Source organism: Amaranthus tricolor, chromosome 9, assembly GCF_026212465.1.
Source record: "Amaranthus tricolor cultivar Red isolate AtriRed21 chromosome 9, ASM2621246v1, whole genome shotgun sequence".
Classification (NCBI taxonomy): domain Eukaryota; kingdom Viridiplantae; phylum Streptophyta; class Magnoliopsida; order Caryophyllales; family Amaranthaceae; genus Amaranthus; species Amaranthus tricolor.
In genome coordinates this window covers 26,089,831-26,105,357 of record NC_080055.1, presented here as the reverse complement: position 1 = coordinate 26,105,357, position 15,527 = coordinate 26,089,831, and the positions used below count along the sequence as shown (strand labels likewise).

Genomic DNA, 15,527 nt, shown 5'->3' with positions numbered 1-15,527 from the left:
ACTTGTATAGATTGGAGTTTTTTTTAAATAATTTGAACTGATCCATTTAATATTATTTCACTGTGTGACAGTCTTGATAGATATTTATTCTGTTTTTTTTGTTTTTCCTACTTAGATTGTGTTACTATTCAGTAGGACTTTTTTTACATTTTTTTAACAAATTATAATAGCTATTATAATAATTACTTTTACTGAAAATAATAATTTACACTTAATTAAACAATTAAATTTCTGACAACTATAGTTTTAACTATTTAAATGGTTAACAGTTGCCTTGCACCGAACACCCATATGCAAAGAAAATCCCCAAAAAATTCAATGTTCTCTAAAGACAAAGAAACACTCAAAATTTCACCTGTAGTGATCTAATGTTAAAAGCTAAAACATGAAAAATCAGTCTTAATTAACGTGAATTCTTAAATAAAAAATATGTATTGTTTTTATTAATTTTTTTTAAGAGCTAATGAGTTCTCATAATGCTATTTTAAAAGTACTAGTATTCTTTTTTTTTAAAAAAAAAAAAAAATCCTATATGAATAGTGTCCTGAGAAATAATATTTGGACATTTGTATTTTGTAAATTTAGGTTTATTGAGACATTACTTTGGAAAAAAAAAATTCAACGTAATAATTTAATTCTTAATATTTTTAATTATATATAAATAAAAATTATTAAAAATTAATATTAATAAAATTCATATTGAGACAAAACAAATAAAATATTTATTGACTGTTTTTACTTATAAATTAATAATATAACACAAATGAAAAGTGATTGATAAATCAAATAAGACATTTAACAAACATGTGATAACGTATTATAATAAGCCAAATTCTTTTATTAAATGATAATGTGAGTATAAGACAAAGTAAAAAAGATACTCCTACAATAAATATCAATGATGAGAAGAGAATCAAGTTTGTTCGTAGAAGAAATAGCAAAATCAAAGTAGAAGTGGACAGTTTTTAACTAAAAAATGTTTTCCTAGTTTTTTTTTTTTGACTGCATATAGTTTTTTGACAAATTTATAGTCAGATATTCTTTTACAAAAATTCCATTTTCTTTTAGATTGTGTTTGAAAACATGTATTTCATTTGAAAATTTAAAATTGACTTAAATTTATTATTCAACAAATTAAAAATTTTTAAATTTGTATTTGGATCAAATTCTACAATTATTTTTAAAGTAGTTAAAGTTGAAAATTTGAAAATGACTACCCAAACTTTGTCATTCTCAAATTCTTCATTAGTAATTTTATAATTGAAATCCATAATTTGAAATAAAATACTTGTCTCAAAAACTACATTAAAGAATTATTACATTAATTCTTATGAAAACTTGTAGCAAATTCTAAAAAACAAAGTAATAGTTGAGTTAGCTTTGTCTCAAAAAAAAAAAAAAAAAAGAAACTAAGTCTTTGGTTGACCTATGAGGCATTTCTCTTGCCCCGAAAAACACAATATTGAAAATTTTACTCTCTGATGTACCCATAAAAAATGTTGTGTGGAAATTAAGAAAAAATTAATATTGTAAAATTTAGAGAAAATGACACTAGGAAGAAAACCAATACAAAACATTTGTAATCTTAATTTAGTCCTTAGACACTTTCACTGCCTTTGCTTTGCCTTTGGCTGGTCTTGAATGCTTGAAGTTGAACTTGCGTTTTCTAGAGGCTTCAAATTCTACACTCTCTTTCAACTTATCCAACGCTGTAACCATTAAAGAGGCGAAGCTTACACATCAAATATCGCCAAAAATTCAAAATCTCGAATAGGGAAAATCAGAAAAGAAAAAAAAAATCTATACCGTTGAACCTAATTTGGAGCGTATCACATAAATGACAAATAAAAACTAAAGATCATAACAAAGATACTATCATGAAGAGCTGCGATAAAACCAGGTACGCATATAATAGTCTATGAGATAACAATTATCATAAAAAGCGTCCAAGGGGGCAGTTGTGATACCCAGAATTGAGCTTTAAAATGAGTTGATAGACTATCTATATTTACAAGGTGCATCATCTTTTCATCGGAGCCAATTTGTTAACAACTCCATAGTTAAGCATGCTAGGTGGAAGAGCAATCTTAAGATGGGTGACCTACAGGGAAAACGCATGAGTGAGGCCAAAGTGTGCTGAAAAGATTTGTGTTGGTCTGTGGGGTTAGTCTACAGTCTCCATGGTAGTCACCGCCAGCCCGAGGGATCGGAGTGTTACAGCAATAAATTGATCCAATTATTTAAGGTAAAATAAAGACCACAACGAAACAGCTCCACAATGCATGATTTAGAAAGGCATTTTTGTTCTACTGCGTAAAGCTATGTGGGTAAGGAAAATTTTACCAGACAAGTAGTCGGACTGCAGAGACTGAATTGACTCGGTTGGAAGAGGGAAGAGTGCAGCACTGATTTCTGCTTTTCGTTGAAGTGCCTTGAATTTCTTCACCTGCATTTGTAAAGTAATTACTTGCATGAAGCGATGCAAAAATTTTCGAGTATGAGAGCACACATTTTCCTCAGTACCAAGAAGAAACTTCTTTACTACTACATTCGGATGTACTATAACACAACAAAGATTAATTTAATAGAAGCATACTTCATCTTTAAGCAGCAATGTAAAGCATCGCCCGATTTGAAATGCTCTAGCTGTCCTTCCAGCACGATGAAGATATGCTTTGATGTAGCGAGGTACATCATAAATAATGACATTTGCTACTGCTTCAACATCTGTTCCTCGAGAAAGGTTATCTGAAGAAACAACCACTTCTACTTCTCCTCTCCGGAATGCATCGAGTATCTTGCTAGACAAAAGAAACTTTTTAGTTAAACTAACTGAATTTCTCATAATTACTAATGAAATGTGATTAATCAAAAAAATTGTTATCGGTAAAATGCAAAAAACAATGTATCAACCAAATAGTGGATCTAATCATAATGATAGAAAAAGAAAAGGGAAAAAAACTAATTTTACTGCCTGATGATTTGACTTTTCCAGAAGATTTACAACCAATCCATGTATAAATTGACTTTTTCAGGAGACTTTATATCAAGGTCACCTCCTAGGAACTCAAGATTGGATGGTGATAAAATGCGCCAAAAGAGTTGGTGATGGGTATGAAAATTAAGGAAAGTTGTTGTCTAGATGCATGAAGGTTGCGGTTGGGGCATTACCTGGTGAGCATGTATAAAGGAAAGGAATGGTACTGTGAACATATGGTGAATTGCAACAAGCATGAGGATTACTTTGAGGTTGAAGTGCAATAAGTTAGACCAATGCTATTTCAGATGATAACAGTTTATAAAATCATAGAATTCATGCCTAGTAATAAGCTTTGGCTTGAGCTGTTCACATGTCACGTAACTTTGTATCTAACTGAGCAAAACATGTGAGATTTCTGGGAGATTAATGAATGATCCACGTATTTAGGCATTTCGTATTTGGGGGGGGGGGGGGGGGGTTATGAGGAGCCATTTGACAAGACAATGCACCATTGCTCACAAGTTGGATTGGCCAATTGAGAATTACATTTGCAAAAGCCAAAAAGGTGCTCAAGGGTTTTGGTATGCCATTGCTTCAGCATAATTTTCTTTTTCTTCTAGTCACAAAGGCAGCAAGTGAAATCAACAGAAGAAAATTTTGGGTCAACAATTCACATCTCAGCTCATATTGAAGTCTTCTAAGGTACCATAAAACAGTTGTTCCTGCAGCCCATCCAAACAAAATCAAGAGTACATCTTATATAAGTCCCTTGAGTAGACATCAACACAGAAATCCTTATTCTAAATCAGTTAGTTTGTAGTACATCTTATCCTCATAGATAAGAGAAATAATTATAACATTATTTAAGTCAAATTGTAAGCTTAAACCCATGAGTAGATCACTAAGCTTAGTTGTAGGAGAGTGAAACTGAAACAGTTATAAAAACGTCTTTGTTAAAAATTACTATTTTAATAAGTAAAATGAGTTTGTTATTTTAAAAGTAAAATTTTACTACGATTTTAAGATATCAGATTTATTATTTTTGGGGACAAAATAATTTATACGACGAAAAATACGGGAATATTAACCACCTCATATTTGATGAATATGTGTAGGAAGCCATATTACTCTTACTTTGCCACGCGCACCTTATCATTCACCCAAGTGAATCACTCATCATCTCACCTCCAAAATAAAAAAAAATAAAAAAAATAGAAATTAGGGTTCTTAAGGTTTTTATTTTTAAGTGAGACTACCTTACCATACATTTTGGGAAAACAAAAAAAAAAAAAAAAACGCACAAACACTTCCCTCCTTCCCTCCTTTCCCTTGCCTGCTGGACCATCTTCTGCCGGCTGCTGCGCCACCTGGACCACCGCCAGCAACCACGGCTGACAGCCGACCTGTGTAGCCATCAAGCACACCATCACCATCACCATGAATTTCACTTGTTTCTTCACCCTCTTCTAATTCCATCTTTATATTGTTGGGGTAGAAGAATCCAAGTAGTCATCACCATCTTCCCTACCTTTTGTGTTAAAGACTTTTTGGTAAATCTTCTTTTGGTGTTTAAAGTTAAATTTTGAATTTTGATTGAAGTATGGCTCATCAAAGTAATCCACAAACTATTTTATTTAAGTATAAATTGAATGTTTTAAAATAATTTTATGTTCTCAAGTATAAACAATGATTGCTGAATTTTGGTAGTAGTTTAGTATTTATGGTTTAATTTGGGTCTTTAATTCAAATTTAAGCATCAACTTGAGTTTAATTAGAGTATATGAGTTCAATTGGTAATTGGGTTCTTGCTAGTGTTGATTAGTATTGGTTATTTGGGTTATTTGATTTCTAGTATAAAACTTGTATTTGGATATTGAAATTTCAGTTCCAAAACTGAACTTTCTGTTTTGGCTATTTTGGGGCGGTTTTGATTGTTTTTGAGTTCTGGTGTCTTCATAAGATTTGTAGAGCTCCAAATCGCGGTCACGTGGGCACTTGAATCGCCCCAAAATGAGTTCGTATGAGGGAGTTATGTCCAAAATACTAGTAGGCTGTCATGAAAATCGACAATGAGGTTTCTATTTTGTTCAGTTCGAATCTGTTTGGCTATTTTTGAGACAGTTAGAGTCATTTTTGGGTTTTAGTGTTTTCATAAAAATTGTAGAGCTCTGAATCAGGGTCGCATAGCCACTTAAATTGTCCCCAAATGAGTTCGTATGAGAGAGTTAGGACCAAAATACTAACAGACTATCATAAAAATCGCGAATAACCAATCATGAGATTAATTGTTCAAATTGGAATCAATTTACGGTTATTATTCTTTCTTTATTGATTGGTATTGTTGAGTTATGGTCCTTAATTGATTATTATGGTGTTGGTACAAGTATCAAATTTGGGAATATAAGTATCAATTGGGTATTTGATTAGTTGATATTATTTGGATAGGATATAAGTTGGAAATTGGGATTTAAGATTGGTGAAAAATTAGTTTAACTCCATTGATAGTAACTCAAGTTCTTATATGTTGATGGTTTATGATGAATTGATTTATATTTAAGTAATGATTGTTGATTTCAAAAGAAAATTTAATGAATTATTGTTTTGTTTAAATTGAAATCGACATTATAAAAATGTACGTTTTGGGAATTGGCAACGGATATTTATATCCGGATTATTGTGAAATCCTATAGCTTGATAATAGGTAATGATTATTCGGATCGGTCTCGAGCCCCCAATCTCATTTCGTTCTTACAAGAACCGTATTTTCGGTGATGACGATCACCCGTTTTCTCAGGATTTAGATCAAGCCTACTTCCTGACGGTCCATTATATTCCCACGTTTTAAACTGTTATTACATTATTGTTTTTAATGAATTTTGAATAAATATGTTTGGTATATAAAGTTTTGTTTGTTTTGCAATGAAAGCATATGTTTCATTTGCCGTATTATTTCGCTATTAACTTGTAAAGTTATAGCCGTATTTGATTCGTTATGAACTAAAGGTTCATAGCCTTATTTATGTTGATACCAAAAGGTCTTTTAAAAGAGTTTGGATTTGGATAAAATAATGTTTATAAATGGTTACCAAGTGAACAAGGAATTTGATTGAAGATGTTTGTTAATGACTTGTATATAAATGTAATAGTTTGTTGGATTACTCAACAATTCAATTGTTGACAGTTTATAATGGGGCCTATATATAAATGTAATAGTTTGTTGGATTACTCAACAATTCAATTGTTAACAGTTTATGATGGGACCTATCTCTTACGGGGGATAGGTCCACTTTCAGGTTGCCAACTTTAGTGCGGATGGATGTGCTGCTCCTTTATGTGTCATGAGTTGTGATAGCGAGGACATCGTTTTTGGAAAGTTAACTTAAAATGATATTTTGACAAATCATGTGCTGTAAAAATTTAAAAGAGTTTACATATTTTATAATGTATTAACTTAGTTTATAGCTGGATTGTAATTAATTGTATTACAGTTATGTAAAGTTTTTAAATACTCTGATATTGGTTGCTGTGGCTTTAGCCACAGGTCGGATTCAGCCCAGACTTCTATAAGTCTTCCGTTGTGCTTTGTAGACAGTATTATTATATTATTTACGCTGGTTTGGACTGTTTCAGAAACTGATAGTTAAGAGGTTGTTGGAGATAAAAAAAAGATGGAATAATCTCTACTTATGGGAAGCCAGGAAATTGTTGAAATTGATTTCCAATGATTGGTGGCTAAATTAAACTTCTGGGATATTAGTATTTTCATTCGGTTGTTTAGAAGTTGAAGATGATGAACAGTGAAATGAATCAAACTATGTATTACTTTTTGTAGATCAGCACAAAGTCTTTACACTCCTTTATAGGTTTGATTTAGCTATCTTGTTAGTTTTCGCGATAGACTGACTAATAGGTGTTAGCTGAAATAGTTATAGGAAGTATTGAATAAGCATGACTAGTATATAAATTAGAGAGAAGGGAAGAACAGTATGCATGATGCACCAATAAGGAAAGGGAAGAGAGCGCACCTTCTGACAGCCTGGTGTTGACAGCTTGAGTATCCCTTAACCTTCATTTGAAGAACACCAAAAGATTTCAGCAAGCTGCATAGCCTATGGGTCATCTTTTTAGATGATGTAAAGACAATGCATTTCTCGCCTCTCAACTTTTGAAGAAGGGCAACTAAGTACAGGGCTTTATCATGTGATTCACAAAGCTGCACAAATAACCATCAAAAGAGAGCTCATATTTAGAACTTAAAGTCATAGAATTATGATTTCCAAACTTAACATGGCCCAAAAAATTATCACTGGGAGAATGCATCGAGACTTCATAAGCTTTCTCTTTCATTGTGTCTGCAAGGACATGTGAGCGCATGTTTGTGTATGTGTGTCAGAAATACCATAATAAGTTTCATGGAAATGCCTCTTCATCCCATGTGGTATAGGTCTAGACTCTAGATGTAATATTTCTCATTTGTTTCAATCAAAAATTTAATTAATTTCAAAAATAAAATTTAATACTTAAGAGTCAAAAAAAAGGTAATAAAACTGATTTTTTTTCTAGAATCGGTTATTGAAAAACAATAAAAGGTAAAATTAAACCCACTTTATATGATGTTATCCATTCTCCCACTACCTTGCAACTCCTATCCCATTTCTTCCTCTTCAACTTTCATTCTAAATCTGTATAAATTTGATGATACAGCTACTTTTTTCCCTTTGTATCATCCATCAGCTTCTTTCACTTCTCCTTCAAACTAACTTTACCTTTCTTTTTGTTTTCTAATTTTATTGATAGGTTTCTTCTAAAGAACCTTGATTCCTTCTTTTCTTTTTATTTGCTTACTAATTAATTTTATTAGCCTATTTATTATTTCTTGTTTTTATAAGATTGGAATACTTTAGCCCAATTCTTATCACTAATGATGTAGCTTTTAAAAGTTAGCATTTATAAGTAATAAAAATTGGGCTAAATTTTACTCCCTTGTCCTTGTTTAAACTTCCCATTCATGGAAATTTCACAAAGTTTTACCTATTAGGAGGAATCTTTTAATTTTAAGACATGTTTTTTAACCAAAATAACCTCATTTTTTCAACACATTTTACTAAAAGGGAATGACATATTTACAATTTTACCCAAAAAGTAACATGATTCCCTCTTTTTATGTGTATCATTCCCTTTTAATAAATCTTAAAATACTATTTTCTTTTTTCTCTCACCTATACTTACTATTTATGATTTTCAAAGCACCTATTCATTTCTTTCAACAATCAATAACTATACAACATTAGAATTTTTCAACACTTTACTACCCTCCTTGGTTTCGTCTCCTATTCCAAATGGGAAAAACATATAAGATTGTAGGATAACAAAAGGAAATAATAAATAGGTTAACAAAAATATTAAGTAAATAAAATAATAAAACAAAAGAAGGAAGCAAAGTTCCTTAAAAGAACGGAACAAAAATTTTGGAAGAATATAATTCAAAGAAAGGTAAAATAGAGAAAAAAAATTAGAAAAAAAGAAAGTTAAAATATAAGGGAACATGAAAACGTTTTTGAAACATCACTACGACGCAAAAACCAAAAAGGAAGAAGGAAAAGAGACAGAGAAAAAAGGAGGTTGGTCCTACAACATACAGCCACCGTATTCAAAGTCAGAATTTATTTTTTCAACTCAAAAGATGGGTAATTTATCAAATTGAAAAACTAAGAATTGATAGAATGATTTTTAAACTCAAAAACTAATGTAAAGAGATATAAATCAATTTACCCAAGTAAAAATTGTTCTTTTGCAACTTGTGAATGAAATAGCTAAAGAGAGAAAGAGAGTTTGAAGGAGAAAGTGAAAGAAACTGATAGATGGTGCAAAGGTAAAAAGAACAGCATTACCATCAAATTTAGAACTTTAGAATGGCAGCTGAAAAAGAAGAAACAGGTAGGAACTAACGAAAAGTGGGATAGGAGGTTGAAGGATCTTGCATTAATGTTGTTCACTGACATAGCAAGTTGATGAGCGACTAATCTCATTTATGTAGAAGGGTGTGAAAATCCAGCAGGAAGCTTGCACTAATATTAAAGTTTTCACCATTTGTTAATCAAATTTTACAATTTTGGGTTACGGTCTGCAGAACATCACTAAGTCCAAGGAGCCGAGATGACAATTTGGAAAGTTATTGTCAACTTTATTTTAGCAGTTGGCTCACAGAGCTCATGTTTTACTTACTAATATACTATAACCAAAAAATTAAAAAAGCAGACGTCTAGTCAACCAATAATCTAGGAAACATTTTGATAGCATAGTAAAAAATATGACATTGAACGGGGCAACGTGAAGTAATTTGTCAATAAAATAAATATCATATAGGCACCAACAATCTGATATGATAATCTTGCAGAACAAAAAACAGTTAAACTACAGTAAGATCACAAGTATCTTAAAAAAAGGGCATACCACTTTGAAAAACTCTAGCTTTTCTGGAAAAGCATAGCGTGATTGGCCAGTTGTCAAAAACAATGGATGATGAAGATCAAGTAGACCAAGTTTGCTAGGGTTTCGAGTCAACGTAGCAGAAAAGAGCATTTTGACTAGCCTGGGATAAGCTTTATCCTTAAAGCCCCTTTCAACTCCACTGCAATGTGATAAAGATAAAATTCACTCTAATGCCTAAAGTGTAAAAGAGCATGAAGACATATTTATACAGAGTGGCAGTTCAAATAACAATTATCCACACACATGCAAGCATCTATCCTTCAGTAATGAAAGTGCAAGAGTACATTCACGAATACATGTCCAGTTGTGATTTCATCCAGATATTATGTACATTCAAACAAGAACAGACCAATTAGCTCATTTGAAAAATGAAAGAACAAGCAAATCAAGAACAGGAAAGAACTATATTTATGAAAGAGCCAAGCCTGGGATAACATACGCATGGAAATGGTACAATACTTCAAAATATTTTAACAAAAATCATACTCACAATCTCCGAATGGTCTTGAAGGAACCACAAATTGATGGAGATAAGGCTTCAACGCTATGTACAAACACCTCACCATTTGAACGAGCTGAATGGAGAACAGTGGGTAACCAAGCCTGGTAGGCCTCTCCCAATAACCGATCAGTCTCATCAACTACCTGCAACATGATTCAAGAAACATCATGATTCCATACAGAACTCAAACTGCACATGGTGACCTGGGTAAGAATATCAGAATCCTTAATTTCACTTTAGCGCTAAAATAAAGGTAAGCAAGAAAGAGTATGGAGATGACAAGATTTACAACAACAGAAAGTTCTGATGACAGTACGACGTTGGCAAAATGCTCCAGATAAAAAAAAAATATCACGAGAGAAAGCTTCAGAGCTAAAAATCAATCAAGCTTAACCAAGGACCCAAAGTCATTTGTTCTGGCAACACAAAGTTGTTTGATTAGTGTATAAAAAAGACATATCATGTTCTAGCATAGCTCCAGTACACTAATTTCAAAAACTACGTTTACATCTTTACTTTGTCGGTCCTTGGTTCTTTCTGAACATTCTCCCCCTGACCCCCACCTGGGAACCCACACACTAAAAAAAAGAAAAAGAAAAAAAAAACACTTGTAACAGCCAACTGGAGTCATTTTTTGCCATTACCTTTTCTACGACATTATGGTCTAAGTGGGTAGAGGAAAAACCTCAAGCTTGTTCAAGAAAGACCACAACACAACAATGTAACATAATAACTCACACACTACACAAGACTAGTGTATCAATCTATACGAAGAGCACACGAACTAAAATTACTGGAAAGGAGAAGACCAAGTAAACTAAGCACCAAAATAAGTCTGGTAAGGAATTACATAAACTGTCTTAGAGTGGCCAACTTTAAATTGCAATTGAAGCTTTATAATAACAAGAAGGTCATTAACAGTATTAAAAAGGCCCATATGCTACAATAAGCAGAGATTTTACGATGAATGGTAAGCTACCTACAAGATACCGTAGATGCTCTAGTGTGAAGCCTTTTGTAGTATTAATATGATCCATAAGCCTTCCAGGAGTTGCTACCAGTATGTCCACAGCACTTTTTGAGCTGTTTGCAGTGTAATCTTCAGGGTCATAACAGAAGCCAGCCTCAAGTTTAGGCGTTGTGATTAGTGTTGAAATTTCATCCGAAATTGAAGACTGTCCAACAGCCAGACCAACAGACAAGCCAGCAGCAGGTGCAATATCATCAAAAACTTTTTTGACCTAAAAAACAAGGCATATATGAGAGAGTAGACATTCATGAGTAATAATCAAATATAAAATCACAATCACAATTGGCCTCTTTTTTTACCAAAACATGATACCATCCAAACCTGCATCACCATTGCAAATCCATTCATCCACTTGTCTCTTACCCATCTTTTTTCATATATACTCTATCAACCTCAATATAGCAACTTAGTCATGTTCCTTATCTTTACTTTTGGGGTACTTTTGAACATCTTGTACAGTATCTTTCTCTTCACTTCTTCCTCACCTCCTTCACTTTCCACTGAATTTTAAACAAAACTAACCCATCCCAAATTTGAATACTCTTTTATCACATCTCAGAATTTTATCACCAATAAGCTCCCTAGAATTAATTTTAAACATGACATTGTGATTTTGTGATTTCTTCTGGCAATGAAAGTGTTCGTGGATGAGCGCATTCATGAAGTGAAATTAATTTAGATTTTTCCCAAATGAAATTGATTTAGAACTCTAGACAAAGAGTTTTTTTCTATGAATAACTGATTCAGAATTTTAGAGGAAGTACTTTTCTCGATACAGAATTTTGGATAAAGTTATTCCTACTTTGAAAGCAATAGTTTTGTAATAGTATTTCTTCATACCCTATTTCTTATAAATATCGTTTAGCATTATTTTTGTGAAAATAAAAAAATTACAATTAGTTTTAGTTTTGGAAAACTAAAATCTCCAAACTAAAAATGATACTGTACAACCCCTGATTTTGTGGTGTTTATATACTTTTAGATTTCAAAACATTAAAACTCGTAAGTTGTAACAAAAGAGAATAACGGATAACCAAGGCAAGTAGGCAACCCTTAATTAAATATTTTAATCGTGCAATTTTTAGCCTCGATTTTGCAAACTAACATTGATTGCTCTCTTAACACTTGTAAGTGTGAATCTTTTTTTCTTTTTGTTGTTGTGAACCTAACTTTGAAAACATTATTTGAAGTTCCACGTAGATTGTTCACTTTGATTTTCTCTTACCAGCAAAATGGAATTGAAAGTTCATAAGGGAGTCGACCATTGAAAATTTTATTTTTGTAGTATGTTGAAGATTGAACCTTAAAATTCTCAAAACTTGATTAGGTTGTAAATTACATGATAGCTCCAGCAGCAGAAATTTAATCAAGCAGACTTCCATGCGTTAGAAGACACTGCCTCAACATCAATATTGAAAGAAAAATAATAATAGAACTCAATATTAGATTTGAAAAACTTTATTTTGAATGGACTTTATGAAGTAAATTATGTAAACATCAGCTAACCAATCTGAGTACCGACAGTAATACGATACTAATACAAGCTAGACATTAATCACAGAAACTAAAGACCAAAAGTAGATAGCTTAACATTCTTTTAGATAGACGGTAACTTACACTTTTCAACATTTACTTTTCATTCAAAAATCACCGTTTGTTTTGAGATACATGTTAGGTCTACCAATACAAAAATTGTGAAGCTCTACTGGGATCTACCCTAATCATACATCAATGATGCTACTTACACCTTCAAGATTCATTGTGATTTGTGAAATAACACTGGCAAAACAAAATGACAACTAGGGAAGCAAGAATCACAACAGAAGCATAAATTAAGGCACTAAAATCAGAACTTAAAAATTAACTCAGAAAAGGAAAGCAATTGAATTATAAACTAAGAGAGGAAAGGACATCATTCACAACAAACCTGCACAGCTAAATCACGAGTGGGCAACACCACCAAGGCACGCAAACATTTCACGGTGTGACTAGCTAGCATTTGCACTAGCGGCAGAGCATAAGCCAATGTTTTCCCACTTCCAGTAGGTGAATTTACACATAAATCACGTTCAAAAGCACCCGGACCAATTGTCTCTTGCCAAACTGCAACTTGTACAGGGAATAGTGAAGAGATAGAGACATCCTTCAAAGCCTTCACTAGCCTGAAATAGGGTAAACACAAAATGTCACCCATCAAATCCATGGGATAAATACTTGGATTCATAAAAATAAAGCACAGTACTAATAAATAATTTTAAAAATGGTATACAGTCTTATTAATTCATAAGTCTTGTGCCTTTCACTTGGACTTTCATTTCTAGTCTTATAAATTCATAAGTCGCTCCGCCTTTCACTTTGACTTTCATTTCTAAGTTTTCAACATTAACAAATAGCCCAAGATGGCAAGATGCAAACATTGGTCTTGAAATGATCGTTACACTTGTGAACAACTTGAAAACAAGTTCAGTCAAAGCTGCATCAACACATGTTTTTCAAATCAAAAAACGAGTCTAAACAAGATTTTGATCGTTTGATAAACCAGCGACTCGAACAGCTAAGTGTCAAACTCATTTACGTTGAATCAAAATATTTAGAAAACATTTTTATGCTTAAAAAATTCTAGAAATACTTGGTAATAAGTGGGTGACATTTGACCTCAAATCAGAATTGACTATAATTTCAAAATGAAGTATTCCCTAAACGCTTTCAAAAATGTTGACAATTGTTGAATAAAAAATCAATGGTGGACACAATCTGATCAATAGATAGAAACAAGAAAAAAAAAAAAAACTGAATTCTTTATGAACAATTACAGGAACTGAAGATACACAAGCTCAAAGACATACCTAGGATCAAGATCGGGAAGGAGATCTACGGGGGTCTCCTTAAAGTCAATAATATCAACTGGATGCCTCAACCATGGCAGCACTGGTATGCTGTTTTGAACATGGGGTGTTTTGTTCATTGCTTGTAAACATCACATACAAATGAAAATTCTCAAACTAATGAATTCAATATTGAAGAAAATAATGAACTTGAATATAAGAGACACTACAGGAGAATTTAAACCATTTCCGTTGATATGATAGCAACACTATTCACATCTGAAGCTCAAACAATTTATAACTATCTTTCAACCACATGTACCCAATTATCAATACGTTACTAGAGATAAGTATGTGTGTTTTGAATGTGAAAAATTGGAAGTAATAAAAACAAAACTAGTAATGAATTATTTTCTGACAAAAACCAATTATTCTAATTCAGCTTTTACCAAAAACCAAGTTAAATTATGAATGAAAGAATTATTTTCTGACAAAAAAAAATTATGACTGAATTCATATGTAGATTGTGGAATGATAGTATAAAGTCGGCTTTTACTACTCCCTCCGTTCCCATTTTAAACGCATGCATTTGAGGCTCAATATCTATCTATCAATTCATTTCGTAATAAAAACCATAATAGTATAAAATGGGAACGCATGGAGTAATAAATTTCAAATCAAGAATAATGAATCCTTCTTTTGACAGGAATCTATGAATGAATTCAAATGTGAATTCATTCTAATATACTCATAATTCAAACGTATATGCATGGGTATATGAAGTAAATAGTAAGAATAACACATAATGATCATTAAACAAGTAATTAAATCCATTCCCCATTGTAGAAGTCGAATAATAAGATCGTTAATCGTATAATCTACTCAAATACCAACACTAAGAAAAAAAAACCCAAGTCGGATTATAGTAACCTAAAAAGTACAAAAACAAACTGTTTACCCTACTTTCGTTTGAGACATTTAAAACTAATAAACCCTAACAAAAAAAATCACGGAATGCTAAATGGAGGTAGATATTGTTAAACTACAAACAACCAATAACGCCTAAAATTTTAAGCAAAAGAGTCTCGAGACATAATTTATTTACCAGATAAACGTAAGGAGAGGCCGTTGAATTTCAACAATCAAAACCTAATTTACAATTGAAAAAATTGGTACTTAAAGCATTGAAAAAGTAGAGTTGAATTTCGGTATGGGGTTAGCGACTGACGATGGTGGCTGGGCTGGCGGATTTCTGGCAGCACAGAGGGCTGAGCTTGCACGGGTTTAGGCGGGCGTGGCTGGGCTCAGCTGAGGTGGGTGGCGATTGGCAGCGACAGGCGGCCGCAGCACAGCTTCTGAGCAGTGAACCAGCAAGGGAACTAGGGAAGTAGAGGGACTAGGGAAGAAGGGGTTGGGTTTTGTGGGTTTTGCCTTTTATTTTAAAAGAAATGATTTTCATTATTTTACACCCTCTATTCTTATAGTTGTTCAAAAATATTCACGCAATTAAAAAAAAAATCTAATATTTTAAATAATGGATACTTTATATTATTTTATTACATAATAAATTTAACAAACAAGATGTGTGAATCATAAACATTAAGAAAAATGAATTCTAAAAAGAGACAGTCTCAAAAATTTAAAAACTTAAAAAAAACAAGCACCTCTCTCTAGTGGAAAAAATTTAACGCATTTTTC

At 32.3% G+C, this 15,527-nt stretch overlaps 1 protein-coding gene across 4 annotated transcripts; it reads right to left on the bottom strand.

The window, feature by feature from the left end:
- Positions 1-1,252: 1,252 nt before the first annotated feature.
- LOC130823845 (DEAD-box ATP-dependent RNA helicase 1) lies at positions 1,253-15,279 on the bottom strand. 4 transcript variants are annotated; one of them, XM_057688650.1, is made up of 10 exons: positions 14,935-15,279; positions 13,851-13,971; positions 12,932-13,166; positions 10,958-11,215; positions 9,963-10,117; positions 9,434-9,611; positions 7,006-7,193; positions 2,597-2,801; positions 2,344-2,446; positions 1,253-1,709 (listed from the first exon to the last, which is right to left on the bottom strand). In XM_057688650.1, exons 2-10 carry the CDS (start codon positions 13,967-13,969, stop codon positions 1,591-1,593), a joined length of 1,560 nt encoding a protein of 519 aa, XP_057544633.1. In that variant the 5' UTR covers positions 13,970-13,971; positions 14,935-15,279; the 3' UTR covers positions 1,253-1,590. The 4 variants fall into 4 exon arrangements, 1 of the variants encoding a protein (XP_057544633.1); XR_009046637.1 differs by lacking the exons at positions 1,253-1,709; positions 2,344-2,446 and adding exons at positions 3,527-3,702; positions 4,282-4,383 and having other exon boundaries at positions 2,663-2,797; positions 14,935-15,262; XR_009046636.1 differs by lacking the exons at positions 1,253-1,709; positions 2,344-2,446 and adding exons at positions 3,527-3,702; positions 4,282-4,383 and having other exon boundaries at positions 2,664-2,801; positions 14,935-15,262.
- Between the last annotated feature and the right edge of the window lie 248 nt (positions 15,280-15,527).